Source organism: Strongylocentrotus purpuratus, unplaced genomic scaffold (assembly GCF_000002235.5).
Source record: "Strongylocentrotus purpuratus isolate Spur 01 unplaced genomic scaffold, Spur_5.0 spur5_scaffold_4, whole genome shotgun sequence".
NCBI classification, from domain to species: domain Eukaryota; kingdom Metazoa; phylum Echinodermata; class Echinoidea; order Camarodonta; family Strongylocentrotidae; genus Strongylocentrotus; species Strongylocentrotus purpuratus.
In genome coordinates, this window is record NW_022145610.1 from 31,855,425 (window position 1) to 31,877,126 (window position 21,702).

The window sequence follows — 21,702 nt, forward strand, 5'->3', positions numbered from 1 at the left end:
ATGTATGGAGCATGTACACTTGTAGATACAGCATACACATGAACATACAGCCTACATCATCACTTGTACTAACAAACAAGAAAGTGAACACGTACCATAAAGAAGCACTCAGTAAAGACCATCTAAATCTCCTTCTGTCTCTAGGTGTCCATTTTCTAACCATGTTCTTTATTGATCAAAGTGAATATTGACTATACCTTCAACGACATAGTAGCTTAGACATCAAATGGATCTAGGGATCGTCCAACCACAGCATAACAAAGGAGGCCAAGTTCACTGGGACATCTGTGAAAGTAGGTTGCTCTTCGATGGTTGATCAAATCATTAGAGAGATCTTTAGGTTGCTCTGCAATGGTTTATCAAATCATTAGAGAGATCTTTAGATTGCTGATTGGCCAGAGTAGGGTTAGAGAAGCAGAGTTCATAACGGTTTCAACCATATACTGGATGATTTGAAGCTCTGCAACCGTTAATCAAAAGAGGGTTATGGATTGTCCAGATGACCTAGAGAAGTTGTGTCCACAAGAGTTGCAGAAGCAAGACTGGTTGGTGACTTAATGCTCTTCAATGGCTGACTGAACTAGGAAACCAAAGAGGTTTAAGAATGTCTACAGTCCCAGAGCCTGATTTTCAAGTCAGCACTGAAGGTTACGAGGACAAGGCTAAGCTCACAACAATGTCATTGACTCTGGACAACACCAAGCACAAGGTTGATGCAGGATTCAAGCGAATACGAACTGTCCAGTAACCGCAGAGCATGACTTAGGAGCAGAGTTGAGTCTACACGGAATTCAGCAGCACTGGATGACCTGGGGCCCGTTTCACAAAACCTTTTTTTCGATGAAAAATGACAAAATTTAGTGACGAATCTGCTGATAACCAATCAGAAGCAAGGATTTCAGTAGCTTATAACAAAAACTGTCACTTGTTAGTGATGACAAGTTTTGTGAAACGCCCCCCTGATGTTCTGTTACCGTTGGATGATTTAGGGATTGTCCATAGCCCACAGCGTGACTGTCCTGTCAGCACTGGATGTTAGGAAGCTGAGCTCACTAGGATGCCAGCGACACTGGATCACTTTATCCCGATGCTCTGCAATGGTTGCTGAGGGAACGGCTTGTGTGATATCCGCTGCAGCAACAAACAAAAATTAAGATGACAAAATAAGGAAGTGTCAAGCTTAGATGGAAAAGGTCATTGTTGCGGGCACTATTGATAAAGCATTTCTATATTTTGTATTGATACAAAAACAAAATTAGATACTGTACAGTCAAACCTGTCTATAGCGACCGCCTAAGGGAAACACAAAAGTGGCCTTTGTAGACTGGTGGTCTTTGTAGACAGGTTCCTTTAGTACATGTTTCAATGAGAAACCATTTTCAAGGGAAACAAAAAATGTGGTTGTTGTAGACAGGTGGTCATTAAAGCAGGTTTGACTGTAACAGTTAGATTCTGATATTTAATGTCCCTTTGTGCAAATTTGGAGTAATGACCTTCTGCTGAAAGCCAGAAGGGCATTATCTCTATGTAGAAAGCTATAGATAATGCCATGCTGGCTCTCAGCTTACAATATAGAGGAAGCAGAGGCAATCTGAACATTCTCAGACTAAACCTAGTTTATGAGGCACACTGACAAAACAAGAATGAAAATATCTTCAAGCCCATCAGTACTAGTTTGGCTAAGAGGGATTAACCACCCAGGAGAGTCACTGACAGGTGGCTATCTCATCAACTCAGCTCTCAATTAACATAAGAAAATGAGGATCATGGAGGACCAATGGTCACCGATTAGGCATTGTTTTCTAGATAGAGGGAGCAAGTAGCTACAAGTAGTACAGTGGGCCTTTAAGGGCATCAAGACAAATTGTCCAATTAAAGAAAGATAGGAAAGAACATTCACCTTGCAGATTGGCTAGTTTGATGGTACAGTCATACGACCCACTCATCAGGTAGAAGTTCCGTGGGGAGAATCGGAGGGATCTGATGTCGGAGCTGTGAGACTTGAACGTCTGTAGGGGGCGCCCTCCGTGTATGTCGTAGAGCATGATGGAAGAGTCTTCATGTCCTGATGCAAGGAGTCGTCCAGAGGGATCCACGGCTACCGCGGCAGCTCCACTCCCTGCGTTTAAAGAGAGAGCGAGAAGGTACATTAAACAATAACTATGATGCCTCTGCCATAGAGAGATTTTACAAACCAAAACAGAAGCATTTTTATAACTCAAGTTTGATTGTAATCCATTAACAGTTTGTCAGAATATCGTGATTACAAGCTATTTTTCATATACATATATGACCCTGTGATCTTTGACCTCATGACCCTAAAATCTAATCAGTTCATTGGCTCTGCAAGATACATACATGACCCAAGTTTGGCGGGAATCCATCAATTGGTTCAATTGATAATGTGGACGGACAGACGGACAACCCCAAAACATACTGCCTCCTTCTACTTTGTAGCAGAGGCATACAATTTACTTGTCATGAATCAAGACGCTGTATTACTGGAATTCAAAAATATTATGCAGAAACAAGAACAAATTGCACTTCTTCTCCATGTTGCTATTCAAAAATTGCTATGCATATATTGAAAGCTAAGATTTATTGTAGGAAGGGGTCAATACACATAGGCAGATTTGGAGAGGGGGTGGGGGTAGGGAGAGATGCAAGGCAGCTTCTACCAACCCTGCCCCACTGAGGAGGAAAACAAATAAACAAATGTAGGTTCTATACTTCAGCCCCTAACCCTTTTCTGTCAGTTACTCCAACTCCAATTACTCCAAGCTATTACCAATTAAAAAAGGAAAGTGACAGAGAGTGATAACAGCTTGTAGCTTCATTCCATCTCTGTTCATCAATTGATCAAGTGCACATTCTTTTTCTTCATTCCATGTCACCCTCCCCCCTGATTTATAGATCTATCTCCCGAGGTATTCCTAAACATGATATATGATGTACCTACCTTCACCGCTGTCTGACCCTGGTGAGCCTATGATCTGGATGCATCGTGGTGTCCTCACGTCCCACAGGCGCACTGTGTTATCTTGTGAACCTGATGCCAGCATGTGACCAGACCAGGTGTACAGGGATAGCACATGACCTGAAAAAGGAGAAAAGAAGCTTGGTTTAATACCCTATGAGTTACAAGCAATGTATAATTATTATTCAAGTGAGAATCGCTCATTCTTCATAAAACCAGATTAATGTTGGATATTCAACAATTTTACAAACATATACACATGTAGCCTTGTTCGAGGGGATGCATATACAATGTATGTATATATTTAAAGAGATGTAAACAACACTATATACATGTATCTACACAAAATCAGTGCTCCAAGTCCTTTTTTGTTTATACCTGTTGTCAGATTGGGGGACCGTCCTTGCAGCATCCAAGCATGTTATTAATGGTAAAGACCAGTTTTGGAAACGCCCCCCTCTCAAAAAATGAAATGGAAGCTCTTATTTTCAATCATGTGAAAGAATATGTTTTGACTAAAACGTGATGATACAAGTTTTGCCAGGAAACCGCCTACTAATTGATATATTTGGTAAATTATTATATCTATCCGAACTGGATAGATACAGGTAAGTCCCCTATACATCTTTCTGTGTACAATGCTTGTAACTTAACCAAAGATTGGGTAAAATTTCTTATCATTTTGATGATTCCAGAACCGTGCAGTACACACCAATACTTATATGCAAGATGATCAACCTTTTCAGATCGATTCCACAACATTTCTTTCACAATGCAATCACATAACCAAAACTGGTGTATACCTTTAAGAATGATAAAGTGTGCAGGTTGAAATTACACCCATTATCCATGTTGGGGAACATTCACCCTTCCCCTAGTCTACAATAGTAGGCCAATATAACAATATTGTACCACAGTCTCAGGACTATACCTTTCAAAGTGAGAAATAACTGCATTCCTGTCTACAGTCAAACCTGCTGTAGTGACCACCTGTCCACAAAGACCACATTTTTTGTTTCCCTTAAAAATGGTTTCTCATTGAAACATGTACTAAAGGAACCTGTCTACAAAACCACCTGCGTTCAAAGACCACTTTTTGTGTTTCCCTTGGGCGGTCGCTATAGACAGGTTTGACTGTATTATGTCAGAGTAACAATATTGCACTTCACATAAACACCACACACTAACCTGTGTGTCCAGCCATTGCATGGACAGGCTGCCCTTGCTGACAATCGGTCAGATAGATACTGCAGTCACCAGCCCCTGCACTAATCAAGGTGGTCCCGCTAGGACTGTCCTTCTGGAAGACCAGGTCCCGGACCGTTCCGTCGTGGAAGGACAGATCAACATCGGGTCCTATGGTTAGAAACAGGGAGTCAAGAGCGGTATAATGAAGAAGGCCTAATTTATGCAACAGGGAGATTAAAGAAAAAACCAGGCTGAAAAAGAGAGTATAGTAAGAAAAATAGAGAAGATACTGAGCCATATGAAGAGATACAGAGAGAAAGAGAGAAAGACAGACAAAGTATCATATGCAAAATGTGATTCTGATTGGGTTATGGGTTGAGTGGGTTATCCTGTTCAAGCTGAATTAATTTTGATCTGTTATTCTTGTATATTATATGTTGGAAGCTTGGCGAATAGAAATCAATCAATCAATCAAGCCATACTCACCACTAGCATTGCACTTGTCGGGATCAAAACGGACCAGCTTGATGAGTTTATCGTTAGATCCAGTAGCGACTAGGTTACCCGTATGACTCCATGCAACGCAGTAGATAGAACCCTTGTGATGACGCATCCTCTTGAACAACACCTTGGGCTGCTGTATGCTACCCCCTCCACTGTCAAAACAAACAATATGAGACATGAACAAAAACAATATGAGACATGAACAAAAACAATATGAGACATGAACAAAAACAATATGGGACATGAACAAAAACAGTTTATAACATTTGACTTTGAGAAACATGAACAGATTTTAAAGATCTCTCTGAGTGCTTTTGTTTAAAAAATGCCTCCATTCCCAAGACAATGCAGTGAAATTTGTAGGGACTTTTAATGGGGAGAACAGCATTATATGAGGCTAACTTGGGTAAACATGACATATTATCATTATCAGCACTCAAAGCGGCACTGGCTGATGTGTTAGAGATTCAAAATAATTTTTAAAAATTAATGGAAGAGCAAAATTATATGATGCATGTCGTTTCCTAACCTTTCTTACAATGAATGCTTCACATACTGTTAAAAGGGTAATTACTTTTTACTTTCATATGAAGACATCAACTTACCTGACCTTGTTAAATCAATTGGAAGGGGGGGGGGGGTCCACAAGTCTAAGGTTACAGGTGTCTAGGTAGTTGTCAGAAGGGAGGGAGGGTGGGGGAAGGGGGCAATTGTACTTTGGAACAGATTTACAGGGATTGGTTACCCAGGAGGTGATATTCCAGTTGATCTAATACAGAAATCTTTCAAAGCACGCTCAATGCATTTCTTCTGACAGACACTGTGACATACCGGTACACCTTTAAAATTCAATTATAAATATTCTCTCTTTCATACCTTGATTCTGGCATTTCTGGATACACACAAATCCGGAGTGTCTTGGAATTGGAACCCACTGCGTAGAAAGAGCCTGTCGGGTCAAAGGTAACAGCTCGGATCGCTTGGACATCTTCTAGACTACTGATGGCATGGCATGTAGGGTTCCAGATCTTTATGCCCTCCTGAAAGAAATATGTACCCCGGTAAATATATACTGTAAGTTACAAATACTCATACCTATATTTTGTTGTTGTTGTTAATTGACATGGGTTAGTGAAACTGACCTGTATTCATAAAAGTACAGGCATATCTAAAATATGTTTTTGCATTGATGTTGAGAGATGATGAAATTGAAAGAGAATAAATAAATATGTATAAGGTTAACAATTCTCGCTACCCTAAATAGGTACGAAAATCTCGAAATTCGCGAGACGAGGTAATTTTCACTCTCTCGGGTCGTCACTACAACTTCCGGTATAGAGTCCCATCCCAAGTCACGGCCTTCATCCACCCCCATTTTTCAGGGTTCTTACGCTTGGAATCATGAGCCCAGCACTGTGCAGCCTCACAAAAGAAAACCATCGTCACTGATGTCAAAAGACGCAAAAAACAACGAATGAAATGTTCAAATAAACGTTGAAATATTTGCGAAAAAAAAACAAGACCGAGCAGACGACATATTCGGTGCATACACGTTGTGTGGCGACGGCGTTTTACGTTTGCGCTATCGCGCCTAGTAATATAGCGCCTGCACAGGAAGCTGTAATGTAGAAAAGCTATCCCATAATGCAATGCGCGTTTTCAGGATTTTCCCCGGATCTCGGCAGAATCGCTATTTGGGGTAGCGAGAATTCTCACACCGGGTAAATGGAAAAACAAACTATTAGTTTCACTGCAACCATAACCATAACATACTATATGAGAGTAAAAATCACCACCACAAGAAATAACATGAGGAAAACATGCACACTTTCTACTCTTGAAACTCCTACTAGAGAATATAGAAATGACAAGCATGCATCACATAGAACAAAAGAAACTTGTCCTCTTTTTTTTTCCCCCGGAGGAAGCATATATAAAACTGATTAATAGATTGAAAATGTTCTCCTGCCAGTTATCTATTTACTGACCTACTCAACCAACCAATTACTACGCAAAGATTTAATCGATTGAACAGAGAAATATGGATTCAGCTAGGGGCAAATGGGGCATTAGGAATACCTTAGATCCAGAATTGATCACATTGTTATCAAAGAGAGGCTGCTTGGGTGACTGGCGTTGAGCTACAGCAGCAGGAGAACTGTTCCTGATTCTTTGCACCGTATTTGAGGCATCACCCAGCGGTGACCCAACCGCAAAGTGCTGTTGGTCATGTTGCTTTTGCTGCTGCTGCTGCTGTTGGGGTATTCGTTGTGGTTGGGAGCGGTACTGGTCTGACCTAGCCGTATCATATTGCTGTGGTCTTTGTTGCGCTTGTTGCGGAAACGACAAGTGGTTAGCTCGCGGCGGTTCGAAAACGGGATCCGGATTTGAATAAGTGACATTAGAAACTCTCCGACCAGGACCTGACAATTCTCCAAAGGACGTCTCCAACTGGCGATTGGGTGTCTGAGGACTGGGCGTTCCGCTACTGGTACTTGCATTCCGCTGGCTGTTCCGTGCAGAGTTACGCTGTTGGAGTATCGGATGCTGGGGTTGGGGTTGGTGAAACGATATGGGTCGGCTCAAGATTGGGGATGCCTCGGGCTCTGGGGTGTGGTTGACCGTGCCGTACGCTACCTTAGGGGTGCTTGACTTCACAGCGGTCGCGGGACGAAGGGTGAAATTGGGAGGTGTGACCTGGTAATGTTTTAGTGAGCCCATAATGACATTTTGAAGGGAAGAGGTTGGACACAAAAGAACAAGGAGAGAAAAGACAAACAGCAAACATTTAACACTACCACCAGAACGTGCCATGCAATCTATAACTATATTTATAGGCTTTGAAAAAACATGGATCTTGTATGACTAATTAGCAAGCAATTTATTATCATGCACAAAGCATAGTATCTTCTCACTGCCTCGATCTCTATAGTAACAGATCACAAGGCTAGCATGCAATATGAATACTGTAGGATCATTCCTAGTCATCATCAAAAAATTGTTGGTCAGTTTATCTTGTCATCAATCTTGAGGTCTTGTATTAAAATAACTGAATACTCTTCAAGAAGGCTACATTTGGGTCAAATAATACAAGCCATATAAATTTCTTGCATTACATCCCATTGACAGAATTTGAATCCACAGGTGGCTCTTTTTTCATTTCCTTTTCATCGACTATTAAACAGTGATTAATTATGAGGGGAAATCCCCTCAGACCTCCATGTACTTGTATCTATTCTCATGATGATATTTATCTAAGTTTTTTTTTTTTTTTTTTTACCCTCTGGAAAATTTGAGATAATATTTGTTAAATATGAAATCCATACTTCAATCAAAGATTTGACATGATATTATCATGTTAAGTGACCTTTTTAGCACTTCCTAATTCTGTGCAATTTCTTGAAGCATTTCGATCAAGGAAAAAGCTATAAGTAAATTTGATCAATGTCTTTAAACTTGGATGACGACGTGATTACTTTGTCCTTCTCACAACATGTTACACGATTGCCATGACAATTTGCATGTATATCCATTACCATCACTACTATTCCTGCTAAGAAGTGGATTATGTTGATTTGTTTTCACTGTATGTTGAAGTTATCCTTAGCTTGGGGTGTCAAAAAAAGTGCTGAAAATCTGTTTTCATCGTCAGTGACCTACAGAGTATGACATCACCATTGTGTTTAATATTCTAATAGTGTTTTCACTTTTAGGTTTTAAAGCCCCACTGTCCTACTTGTAGCTACTTGCTCCCTCTATATAGAAAACTTCCCCAATCGGTGCCTGTTGGTCCCCCATGATCCTCTATTTCTTATGTTATTTGAGAGCTGAGTTGATGAGGTAGCCATCTATCAGTGACCTCGCTGTGTGGTCTAATCCCTCCAACCACACTAGTGTTGATAAGCTTTAAAGGCTATCATATTAGAATCTATTTCTTTTCTCAATCATTACAATAATTTTAGCAGTACCCAGTACTAATATAATTTAACACTTGATAAACCATAAAAATATGATTTGGCTTCTGCTCGTTTTCTGGATATGTCATCATTATTGATTTTTTGTTTAATTTGGGAGTAAAACACTACTGATTATGGTCTCATTGACATGATCTGATGTTCAGTACATGTACGTAATTTTGTACATGTACAGTGTACTGGTATTTTCAAAAGTATGTTCCAATTACAGAGCTACTGTTTCAACAACTGTGCAATATCATCAGACAGAGGAAGGGAATGGGGTACACTATAAAGTCTAAGGGTATTACACACACAACTTTCTACTACATATCATATGGACTAAATATTGAAGGAAGCTAATATTCAACAACATGCACAAGACATCAAAAGACAATTTCTGATGAATAAAGATTAGTGGAGAATCGAAGCCTCAATGTGCAACACACTGAATCTGAGAAATCCCTTGGAGTGACCAGTCTACAGTTGAAATGTGCTTGGTTAATGTGCAACAACTAAAAGTACTAATAATGTGTTACTAGATGAATTAGCTCTCATACATTGCATTTCTTACCAAACCTGATACTTGCTATTGAAAATGGAATGGATGGTTAGTAATTGGTTATCTGGGTGAACCCATGCTCGTCTATTAATACGCTTATGAATATGCTTCTTGATGTGGAATTTATAAAAAAAAGTCAAAAATACTTGATTTTTCGCTTTTGAATATGGCTTTTAATATGGCTACAAGTGGATCTCCATAATTTTTGAGTCCAACTTAGAGTTAAGTTCGACTTAGGGTCTTTGTGAAACACCTCCTGTTCAATATTGGTGATCTGCCCCTCCCTCCCACCCAAGCCTACATGTACCTGTCTGGTGGTCGTCCCTGCTAGAGGTGGACTTGTCACTCCATTGCCTTGGGTAGCTCCTCCTTGTACAGCTGGAGCTGTGGCTGGTGGAGCTGTGGCTGCTGGGAGTCCTGTACTTCCTCCTCCTCCAATCAGCTCCTCCTCCAGTTGTTTCCTACGTTGCTCCCTCTCCTGGAGCTCGCGCTGCGCCCTCTCACGGTCCTGACGGAAATCCTCGTAAGCAGCTGCAGAGGAGTTCCTCACCTCTGGTTGCTAATAAGATGAAAACAATAGATTGAATTAAAGATAAAGTTGAGTTCTGGTAATGCAATTGCATTGTGAAAGAAACAGTGTGGAATCGATCAGAAAAGATTGATCATCTAACATTCAGTGTGTACTGCAAGGTTCTGGAATCATCAAAATGATAAGAAATTTGGCCAAGTCTTGGTAAAGTTACAAGCACTGTACACAGAAAGATAATATGGGACTACATGAACATGTGGCATGAAAAATCATAAAAATCCGTCCAGATTTTGTTGTTGTTACATGCCATATTTAGAATATGAAAGCATTTGAAGAGCCATGCTTTTCAGGGAACGTTTTTTATCTGATGTTCTTCCACACTTCCATCTTCCATCTTCCATCTCTTTAAACATCAAATAAAGTATGTACATTTTGTGAAATTACATTGAAGAAACATAAGGGTGTAGTCACAAAGGATTACCTCATACAGTGTAGATCTAGAATTTTTATAAAATGACAGAAGATTATATATACATATACATAAAACTAAAAATAAGTAAATAAAGTTAACTGTTTCAAGTGACATATTTTAAGATTTGGAATAAACATCTAAGTACATTTTGCACATTTAAACAAATCCTTGTCACCACTAATTTCCTTCTCAACTCTATAACATGTTCTTGTATACTATATATCATGTACACATACATGTAGGTACCATATATATGGTAAGTTCTGTTGATGTAACAAGGTTAAAATAAAAAGATGAGAATGTACAAATGATCTTGAAGAAAAAAAAAAATAAAAAAATATTGCACCTGTCCATACATGTATGAACAATCAGAATTTACACCCCCCCCCCAAAAAAAAAGAGCAATAAGAATAGGATCGTGTTCATCTCCAAAAAAATCAAACACCATACTTATTTCCTTGTTATTTTTTAGTCAGAACAAAACATGACTCACTTTTCCTTGTTTTGGTATACCGGTAAGTGTGAAACTACAATCGTATATAAGGTCAGATCAATACAGGAAAATACTCATGGAATAACACTGACGATAACACCATGTTAAACTATCAATCACTATTCAAGAGAAACATTATAATACCGGTACTTCAAAATAAACATTCACTGAGATCTTTCTCTCATGTCTGTATTATGCATACTGATTGCTCCAATGATGGTGTATACCGAAAAAAATACAAAAAAATTGATATCAATGTATCACAATACATTCTTGATAAAATCAACTCAATACCATCATCAGGTACACGTACATGTACATGTACCGACCGGTATGTACAGTCATGTACATAAACTGTAATTATTATACATTCATATTTAATTCTACTGGTCACACACACAAATATAGAAAAGAAAAGAAATGCACAGCTGTTGTATGTCAAACAAGAAACCCAAATGCTTGATATACAAATGTAATTGGAAAATCATTTGATTTGATTTGCATAATTCATGAGACAACTACCACCACAGTCTCTTGTTAAATATGTACATCTGTATGTAGATCTTGGAATTTTCCTATACAGTGTACATCTACATGTAATGTAAATACCAAAGTCAAGTACATTGCATATTTTCCTCCTCAGGTTCTGATCAACTCAAACCAGTGCAACCCAGATGAGTCATGCTCAATCCAGACATCGACATCGGTCGTGTCTGAGTACAATGATGCGCAATACCTGAGGGCGAAGGAAGAATCCCCCCACGGTCATCACCTCGTATCACGATCAATATCGGCCCGAATCATTTGATCAGTTGATGTGCCGGCCGGGCCACCGGGCCATGTGCCAGTCTGAATTCAATCAGCCTAATGCACCACGAACCCTGTATACTAATATTCACCTGCTTGCTTGCTGGAATATTGTCAAGTACCCATGTTATTGGCTTCTTGAAAATACAGTATGTACAATGTATGTATACAAGCTCTCACACTCATGTACATGTAGGCCTACAATATGTCAGAACATGTCATATCATTAATAGTTTACAGTCATACTTTTTGACAGTTTCTTCTAATACATTTTATAAAAAATGGGGGGGGGGGGCCGGGGGGACATGTAGCATTCATAAAGTAGTGTAAAATCATTGTAGGATATTGTGTACAAACTGTACATTTACATACAGTACATATACATACATTATATGGTATGTAATGTGCAGATCACTTAAAAATTTTGTCTGTAAAATTATGGTAAACACTAAAACAACTCAAACTGATTGTGGTATTCAACTCAAGTACAGTATACATGTAGCCTAAAGACACAACTTTTAAAAGCTACATCAATTTTAATAATTTATTGTTTGAAATCATACTTTTCTGGCCACCCTTTCTGGCTGCTACCAGCATTAGCAATTTCCTTTGTATTATTCTGTGTGTATTTCTGTATTTATCTATGTTAGTAATTGTAATTGTGTGAAACTTTGTATACTGCTTTTGTTTTACCCTGTATGTTTTTTATTGCTTGGCAAAATAAATTGAATTGAATACTATCATTATACATGTACTGTACACTACTGTAGGCCTCCAACATAATGCACATGATTCATGTAACAAAAAACAAAAACTGCATGTTGCAGTTCATTGTTTTTTTTACCCTGAAAGAGAACAAAATGTTCAAATAAACATGATTTTAATACATGACAGCTCAGCCTATTTTCATCTAAAGTATCCATTCAGTATTTTTCTCTTGCAGCATTTTATACAACAAGATTAATTAGACATTACGAGAATTTTTCAGTATAAACAAGCTTGGAATTAACATTCCTATGGTCTATGTTCATGTATATCTTCCAGACTGATTGCCTTTAAATTGTCCACACATACGCCGTCTGGATCCAAATTGCTCTTTCACAATGCATTATCTATGTTTACATCAATCACATCCTGGGACAAATCAAAACTGACATTGCATTCAGCGATCTGATGACACTACATATGTACATTCAAGATATATATTATGAAGGCTTCAAGGCTCATGATGGTTTGACAGTTGGACTAACAAGCTGGACGGCATGCACATCACTCCAAATATCATGAGATGGAGATTTAATCCCCTTCCAATCAGCAAATGGAATGTACTGCATGTATAATCATCCCAAGCTCTGAAAAACCATTTCACTATTAAAGGTATTACAAAGTTTTGGTATGGGGTCATGAATTTGGTTCAAATTAACATATTTGGAGCATATGCATTCCTACAATGTTCATTGATCGTTGTCGCCGTTGAAATCGAGTCTAAAGTTATGAAATTGTAAACAATAAACTCTTTATGTTGTATATAGCACCCTCTCAAGGTCAAGATCTTAATTTAGCTATGAAACAATGTTTCTTGACTAAAATCGACAGATTAGCTATTCCCGTTTGGAAATTATATCTCACAACTACATATTCTGAGATTTTCATGTTCGCAGCTACCATTGTACGGCCATAAGCGCCATTTGAAATGTATCAAAATTTACCGGGAGCACCGGTAAATTTTTATATTCAATTTTTCTCAAAAACAGAAGTGTTTTAGAGGCTAATTTTTTTTAGTGCATATAATACATACACAGGGGCATCCAAATATATCAAAAGATTCACTATCCACCCAATTTTCAAAATTTCCCAAAACTTTGTATTACCTTTAAATTGTGCAAATGTATAGAAGGCCCTAACAAAACCAGACATTGCATGCTGTCAACCAAATACTGTACATGTATGTATGGTACGTCTATTTGCAATAAAACTACAATATCTAATCTAAATAAGGGCACTGGGCAAAAGTAATATATGAATGAGTGATGTAAATTTAGTACACATGTACATACATACATGTATGTACCTTGTTTGGTTCGAGTCTCCAAGTTCAAATAATGTACCGATGCCACGAGTGTCTTGCAAAGACAGATGGCCCAATCAAGTTTGACAATGTAGCATGAGAGATTTTCCTCAGTTCTTTATTAAAAGTGCATGCACTAAGCTTCAAGATACAGTCAACCTTGCTCAAGTCGACGTCGCACATGTACAGTGTATGTCAAATAACGATGATAATAACAGTAGTTATCAGGGCTGGGTAGACTGCCCCTATATAAAACATAAGGCCTGTTTCTCATCAGCTCAAGATTGCCAAATATCTTGGTATTTGAACTATCCTGATCGCAAACTATCCAGTTAAAGATAAACTCCAGTTCTGGTAAAAAAAAAAGGAAAAAAATTAATTCTCACAGAATCAAACGAAACTTACACTGACCGTTCAAGATTACAAATAAATGACATGTGCCAAACAATTTTGGAAGAAAATGTATACAAAGAGTCCAAAATGCATGTGCAAGACTTGTCTATCGTCGGTCGAAATTCACTTCAACCGCACCTCTTCTGAGAGTACTCCATGGGTTACCAGTCCGTCAAAGAATCTCATTCAAAATATTGTTAATTGTCTATAAATCATTGAGTGGTCAAGCCCCTAATTACATCACATAATTACTTCAACCCAAAGTCCAATCACACAGTCGTAGCCTGCGCAGTTCCACAGATAAATTACTGTTTCAGATTCCCCATGGCAAAACTAAAGTAACTCTTGGGGACCGTGATTTTGCTATTGCTGCCCCCAAACTATGGAATAGCTTGCCAATAGAAATACGAAGCACTCCATCTCTCAATGTTTTTAAATCCAATTTAAAAACTTAATTTAAAATATCTTGAGTTAATTTCTCGAGCTTGAGTTTCAAGTTTCGAGGTCAAGTCAGGAGCTGATGAAGACGCGATTTGTAACTTCGGGATTATTTCCCAAATCAGAAATAGCGGGCTATTTGGCAATCTTGAGCTGATGAGGACAGGCCTACCGTATATAATATATATCAATATTGTAGTTCCTGACTCCCTGAGGAAAAAAATGTGATTTGATTAATGTTCATTTATAATGACTTTGAATTTGTATTGGTGCCTCAATGACTGGACTGGGATGAGTTGTTAAGAAAACAATCTCAATTAGACCCAGGATATTTTTGTTTTGTGGAGTATCAGTGTAGAAGGCAAACATACACCCGTACATATTACACTGTACATACTGTATGTACGTTTACATGTAGACACGTACAGGTTTTGAGGAAATACATCGTTGCCACATTGTTTTAGGACGTTCTTGTCTCCCATAGCTTGTCTTTTCAACACATGATATGAGAGGATGCTAAGCCTAATTAGATATGTGGAAGAAAAAACGCTTGCTTCATGTAGTAAATAGTGGATCTTTGAGTAGCATATTTTGAATGAAGCAAGTCAAGCAAATGATCTCCGTCAATGCACAGAGGTGCACAGAGGTCTTTATTCTATCTCAAGATGGGAAATTTGACATTTAGGCCTGAATGCGATTTCAAATGAAAAGAAGAGTACCGGGGTAGGCCTACATGTATGTCTATTTTAATCTTACATACATTATTTTATGTATGACATACATGTACAGCTGAGAGAACTACAATTTCATGAAAAATTTGCATCTTTACTACATTCACACTGCACAAAATATATAACTCGTGGTTAACTAATAATTATTTGTCCACCTTTCTTAATACAGCTAATGCTCCACCTTCAAAAAAAGTTTAGGCTCTACTGTCCCATTTCTTAATGCATTATAATCCCATTCTCAGTACCTCACATTATCATACTTTATTATCATAACAAAAGAAGATAAGAGATGGGCATGAGAAATACAAACATGTTTGTTTAGATGGTACTTGGTAGTTTCTACTGGAACATGCCATTGTCAAATGTCAATAAAAAATAAGGACACAACTTAGAAATTCTGTAAAGGAATCCTTTACACACAGTGAAGTCTACACTGGCCTGCATGCAGTATTTATCTCTCATCCTCTTGCTATCTCCATGAAATGGAGAACCCACGCTTCTCTCAGCTCAGGCTGTAAATCTCTAGGACTTTCTTCCAGGGTTAAGATATATATTGAGGGTGACTCATCCCTATCTACATGTATAGTGAATTGACACAGTATCCAGACAGTATGGTGAGGTACACGAACATGTTTGTAGTATGGAAGGAACATTTTATGCATAGAATAACGTAGAATCATAGTCCTACAATATGTGAAAATAGTACCGGTATTAAAAAAAACATAACTACAATTACCCCCCCCCCCCAAGTATAAGGTTTTAGTATTGACTGTCTCACCAATTAGATGTTCAGCTTGCCTTTAACAATGTGAATTGAAGATGTTAGACTATGTAAATGTACATGTTTATCATGCATTGTAAGTAACACGATTTCTCTCAGACTTTAATAATAGACAGATTTTTCTTTAAACAAGGGGGAAAAAGAGAATAATCTGTGAATTCCCCGTAGTAAAATAGTTGAGTTTTCAAATGATAACTGTCTCAAAATATCCATATTCATCCCACTATGGAATCTAGAGCACAAGCATGAAGCAATGTTACAGGTAAAAATGAAAGTTTTGTAATATTTCAAACTTCACTGTCACTTCACATATTATCATGCAGACATGCAATAATCAAATTCAAATCATTCTCTACACCAAAGCAGAGCTCTTGAAAGCCGTAATTTACAGCAACAAGTACATGTATCAAAAAGACTTGATAAATTACATGTACTGTACATGTACATGTAAACGTACATGACTGAAATCTCAAAATACATGTAATTTGTAATGAAATGCACAACAAAAATAAGGAATCCACTAACATTGCTATTTGACTCCTGAATATGATTGTATTCATGATTAAAACACGTTCTCGCATGATGTACAGTACAAGTGTAAATGAACGAGAGTTTTATGAGTTTCATACAGGGTGGAGCTTTCCAGAGCACCCAAAAGTTGGTGTAGAACATTGTACTGTAGGTGCACAACATCACAAGTTCAACTACATGTACATGTAGCACCCGTACTTTAACGACATATTTGCATGGCTCCACTGGAACAAGCCAACAGTGAATCTCGGTGAACGTTAAAATGCACCTGAATGATGACAGACTGAAGAAATTTTCCCTATTTCACTAAATTTCTATGGAACTTTCAAACCTGCCTTTTATTATACTTTACATCTAGACCATTCAAGTACATGTAACAGGGCAAATGTCTTTAAAACGTCTTTAAAATGTCTGAAACGAACATGTGCCCGGGATACATGGGCGCCCAAATTCTAAGCCTGGACCTTCCCCCCCCCCCCCCCCCCACCCCCCATTGGCAATGTTTTACATAGGGCACATACATGTACATGTACATAATAATAATAATAATATTCTGCTTATAGCGCCCAATACATTGATACAACGATGTGCCCAAGCACTTTACAGATATATTATGTAGAAAGTTTAATCAGGTTCCCCTTCAAAATAAACTTTAGTGTGGAGCCCTGTCAAGGAGGATACTGTATGTGTTGCCTACATTTCGATTGTGCATTTGGCATTTGTTTTCAAGATTTATGCAGAAGATGCCCATACAACCTTAAATAAAAAATACATTCTCAGAAGACTGAACTCACCTTTGCATTAGCTCCTGCAGAACCTTGGTTGAATCTAGCTGGTATGCTGGGACTAGGGGAAGGGATACTGATGGAGAATGGGGCCCCTGAGGGCTTCTCTATCCCCTCTGTAAGTGTGGGTAAGGATTCACGGGCTGAGCTGCTACCTACAATGTATTAGGATATCATCAAAGGAAAAGACAGTATCTATTAATTATAATTGCCTTTCATTTCATGCAGATGATGTCCTTCACTAAAATTGGGGAAGGAGGGTCAAGACACTTTTTTTGAAAATATAGCAAGTGAATAGATTTCAAGGGCTCAGCTGGGTAATTTTTAAATTAACAGTGTACTCGTAAATGTGACAAAACCTGTATTATTATGGGAAATTGGGAATCTATTGGGTTCATGTTCATTAATTGTGCAAATTTCATACTTATTGAAAAAACACAGTAAGCCTACTGTACTTGTAATTTGGCCTCATAAGAAGCATGCTGTGTCTTTCATTTACAGGCTTTAGACACTAGACAGGTCAATGAACATGTCAAGGAATCAAGAGAAATGTACAGTATTCTATTCTATCTGTCACAATTCCAATGACAAAGGCACAGTGTACACTAGGCAAAGAACTTCTTCTCTTCAATCTCTACATTATTTAGACATATTCTGGTTGAGGTTCGTTAACCTAAATTGGTGTACATAGGGCTTATACCTACAAGACGATATTAAACTAAGTCATACATTTCTGTGAAGCAAACTAAAATGATCAGTAAAAGTACATGTATGCAACAATACAATGCTGTTTCTTATAATGCGAGCACTCTGATGCCATTTAAGTATATTTTATTTCAACATAGTAGTTACACTGTAGTTGGTTTATCGTCTATAGTGCACACAGTTGAGTTTTAAAGACCGTCACCACTACTGGGCAAGAAGGGATTAGACCACACAGCGAGCCATCGAGGTCACTGTGACAGGTGGCTATCTCATTAACTCAGCTCTCATTTAACATAAGAAAAAGAGGATCATGGGGGACCAACAGGCACCGATTGGGGAAGTTTTCTATATAGAGGGAGCAAGTAGCTACAAGTATGGCAGTGTGCCTTTAAAGAAGATTTTTTTTGTTGATGAAGGGAAACACTAACCTGACAGCTGCATGTTGATCAATGACCTAGAGAGCATTCCTGGATCGCCAGTTCCATTGTCCTCTTTCTTCTTGGCCTGGTTGAGTAAGCTCTCCAGGTTTGGGGTGAGAGATTGCGAGAGTGCTCTAGAGCTTGAAGAGAAGGGCCTCCCCCTGTACAGAGTGGGTGTCGATGGTGATGGAGATGGGTACATTCTCGTCTTGCTACCAGGGGTAGGTGTCATTGGAGTCATAATCTGCTCCGAGAAGGATGTACTTGGCTTTATGATTTTGCTGACTGATATTTGCAAAGATCGCTGCTCGAAGGGTGTGGCGAAGGTGTCGAACGGGAGGCTCTGTAACCATGACAACAAGCTGAGGTCTGCATCATCAGTAGGCGTTCCTGTCATCATGTTGCGTAGGACGATCTGACTGCTCTTAGCATCGCGATTGATTGCCTTCTGCTGGCAGTACTCAACACAGTTTTCAAACAATAGTCCTTTGAGTATGAGCTGAACTAGCCTGTCATTACTAGCAGTGCTTTCATTCTCTGCTAAAGCTTTGTCCACAGGGAGGAATCTACACACCAGGGGGTATACGGACTGAAAGCACTGGACCCTTGCACTGCTGGGGCTCCAGTCTTTGTACATCTGATGATCCGTCAGTCGGGGTAGGGTCAGTAAGAGGCAGTACCCACTGTACTCTTCTTTACTTGGGCAGTAGGGCTCCAGCTCGCTCAGACAACTCACAACTTCCTCGCTAGAGAACTCCACCTGGAGGTGCTGGAAGTCCTCACTCTTCATGCAAAGCATCTCCAGGAACTTGTGCTTGAGGATGAGATATTGGAATGTCTTTGAGTCAAAGCTCTCGATGCTCTGCAGCGGTTGGATGAATTCAAGGACATCATCCCACTGCCCGTCCAAGATCAGCTGTCTCAAGAACAGGGCATCTTCGGAGAAGAGTCCATTGACGATACCGCTCTCCCGCTCTAGAGAACGCATCGACAGATAGAGCTCTCTTGTATGGAGGAAGTCAAGAACCAGCTTGACCACCTCCGTCTCTTTCACCGTAACGTTGACCGGCGATGGCATCTTCACGCCGCTGGGGTCACAACTCACTGATCAAATTAATTTATTCTGTTCCAGTATAAGGCACCACCCGTATGTTCTCTCGTCAACTTGAACTCGCTAGCACATAAATTTCCATCTCCCTTCATCAGCCCGATGGATTTGTAACCTGTAGAAGTAAAATGACATTCAAATTCATTTTAGACAATGGAAGAGAAAGTAAGAAAATTCACCACAAGACCTGTATTTAAAATAATATTGGAATAGGCGCGAATTCAGAATCATATCCAGACTTTGACCCGTAATTCTAGCATTGAGATACCCTACTACAGTAAAACATACCAAAAATCAACAAAATCTACAATTGTTCAAATAAAGGTCATGATATAAAAGTCGTTATGTTTCTTACCTGTTTCGTGTCAATTTTCTTATCTTCTTTGGAGTATTTTGCCTAAAAACAAAGACTTAAAATATACACTTTCTCACAGATTCACTGCTGCACAATACAATTGCATACTGTACGGACATTGGGGTGCGGACGGGTGCATGAAGTTAGAGACCGTAATGATGAATTACATGAATTTAATGAGGATCTGAGATTACAGTCGCTCACTTAAATCGAGCCCGCACCCCACTGACGGTACGCTAGACGGTATACAATGGTATTGCGCAGCGGTTTGCCATGAAACGTGTGAGAAAGTGTACATTATATTATAAGTCTTCGTTTTGGGGGAAAATACTTCAGTTGATACTTGAGTTGATTTTTGATATGTTTTAGTAATCTCTAAACCGGAGTTACGAGTCGAAGTATGGATATGATTCTGAATTAGCGCCTTGGAATATTCTGATTATTCAAGTAGCAACAACTCTGATTGGCACTCGAGTATATCCATGGCCTCGCATTCTGGTCTGGACAAGTTGATAATTCAGACAAATTAAATTAAATTTGAACAAATTTTCATGCCACGTTTAGAATCTTTCAGTTTTAAAAGATATGTTGACAAAACGTCTAAAGGAAATCTTCTTTCTTCTGTGTTACTTGATTGAACTTGAAGTCTTGATGCACATTTATAATAAAATAAAATAGCAAATGTTACAACTTAGGGTAGTCTACAGCTTTCTAGTCTACATTACTCTTGTCAAAAAATGTTTGGGCAAACTAGATCTACATTCTAATTCTACACACATCGTCATCGATGTCGGTCCATTTTTTCCCCCACTTTGAAAATTGAAATTGAAGTTATTCATTCATCATTCATGGCTTTATGCAATATCAATCATCACATTCATAAGGCCAACAATTATATTATGTTTACTTAATAAGAATAAGATTTAGACCTATTTAGAAATTGTCAATCATATGCACACACACACACACACACACACACGTAGTCGCTGTGACGTACATATGGGGAATTATCAATATGGACCGCACGCATGTGCGTGCGTTGGATGGCTTTCCATACTCGATCGCACGTACATGCGTGCGCCCCTACAGTATATATAAGCAGGTTTTCTTCCCAATGCCAGCGCAGAACCAGAGAAGAGAACCAAAGTATAAGAACTACACATCGGAGCACTACGAGGAATCACAGCACGGACAAGCATCAACGGACATTGTCGGGATTCTCGACCTAGTGACGGCTAAAGGTGAGTAGGACTTTACTTTATACACAAAAAAAGTTAACAATAACAGATTACGGCACAGCAATTGTTAGCTTAAAGTCGACAACCAATGACAAACTGTCACATATCGATGACTCAACGTCAATCGTCATCGTTACACACGCCAACATGGCGGCGCTGTCAAAGTCGCTACACATTCACAATGATCAGACAGCTCAGCTCAGCTCGGCCTCAGCTAGCTCTAGCAAGAATGAAATCGTTTCAGTTGGTCAGTGCAGCTGCATACACCAATGATACGTAGATAGAGATAGACCTAGTCTTAGGTCTACATAGTCTACAGTAGATCTAGGCCTATGTACATGTAGCACACAGAGAGGAGTCTTATCTATGGTCATGATGCCTAGCCCCATCGCCTAGCGCCTAGCGCCTACCGCAGTACCGGTACCAATTCGATTGATCATTTTTTTGTTACATTCAATATCAGGTGTCACCTAACAATTAAATTATTACACCAAAAGCTTAGAATATTTTATAATCTAAGAATTCAGAATACTTACATGCTAATAATTAGTGATATTCCTGTTGTTGAGTATAATTTCAAAATTGTCTAGTCTCGTCAACACTTCTCTTGCTCAACATTCATTCATATCCGTTCTCAAATTTATAGTTGTCTGCTGCCATCTGCG

General features: G+C 38.8%; 1 protein-coding gene across 2 annotated transcripts; it reads right to left on the reverse strand.

Moving 5' to 3' along the window:
• Nucleotides 1-86: 86 nt before the first annotated feature.
• Nucleotides 87-21,679, reverse strand: LOC581918 (WD repeat-containing protein 47). Of its 2 annotated transcripts, XM_030997575.1 has the most exons (11): nt 21,574-21,679; nt 18,346-19,559; nt 17,222-17,367; nt 9,492-9,743; nt 6,749-7,366; nt 5,546-5,709; nt 4,652-4,821; nt 4,166-4,333; nt 2,960-3,097; nt 1,901-2,119; nt 87-1,131 (listed from the first exon to the last, which is right to left on the reverse strand). In XM_030997575.1, the coding sequence occupies exons 2-11, from the start codon at nt 19,412-19,414 to the stop codon at nt 986-988; spliced, it is 3,090 nt and encodes a 1,029-aa protein (XP_030853435.1). In that variant the 5' UTR covers nt 19,415-19,559; nt 21,574-21,679; the 3' UTR covers nt 87-985. The 2 variants fall into 2 exon arrangements, with proteins under 2 accessions (XP_030853435.1, XP_030853436.1); XM_030997576.1 differs by lacking the exon at nt 6,749-7,366.
• Between the last annotated feature and the right edge of the window lie 23 nt (nt 21,680-21,702).

Excerpts from the sequence above, each read along its gene's own strand:
- LOC581918 (XM_030997575.1), bottom strand. The coding sequence starts at position 19,414 with ATGCCATCGCCGGTCAACGTTACGGTGAAAGAGACGGAGGTGGTCAAG. Across the intron at positions 9,744-17,221 it reads CTGCAGGAGCTAATGCAAAG|CAACCAGAGGTGAGGAACTC; the intron begins GTGAGTTCAGTC and ends TCATCTTATTAG. Across the intron at positions 4,822-5,545 it reads CCAGAAATGCCAGAATCAAG|TGGAGGGGGTAGCATACAGC; the intron begins GTATGAAAGAGA and ends TTGTTTTGACAG.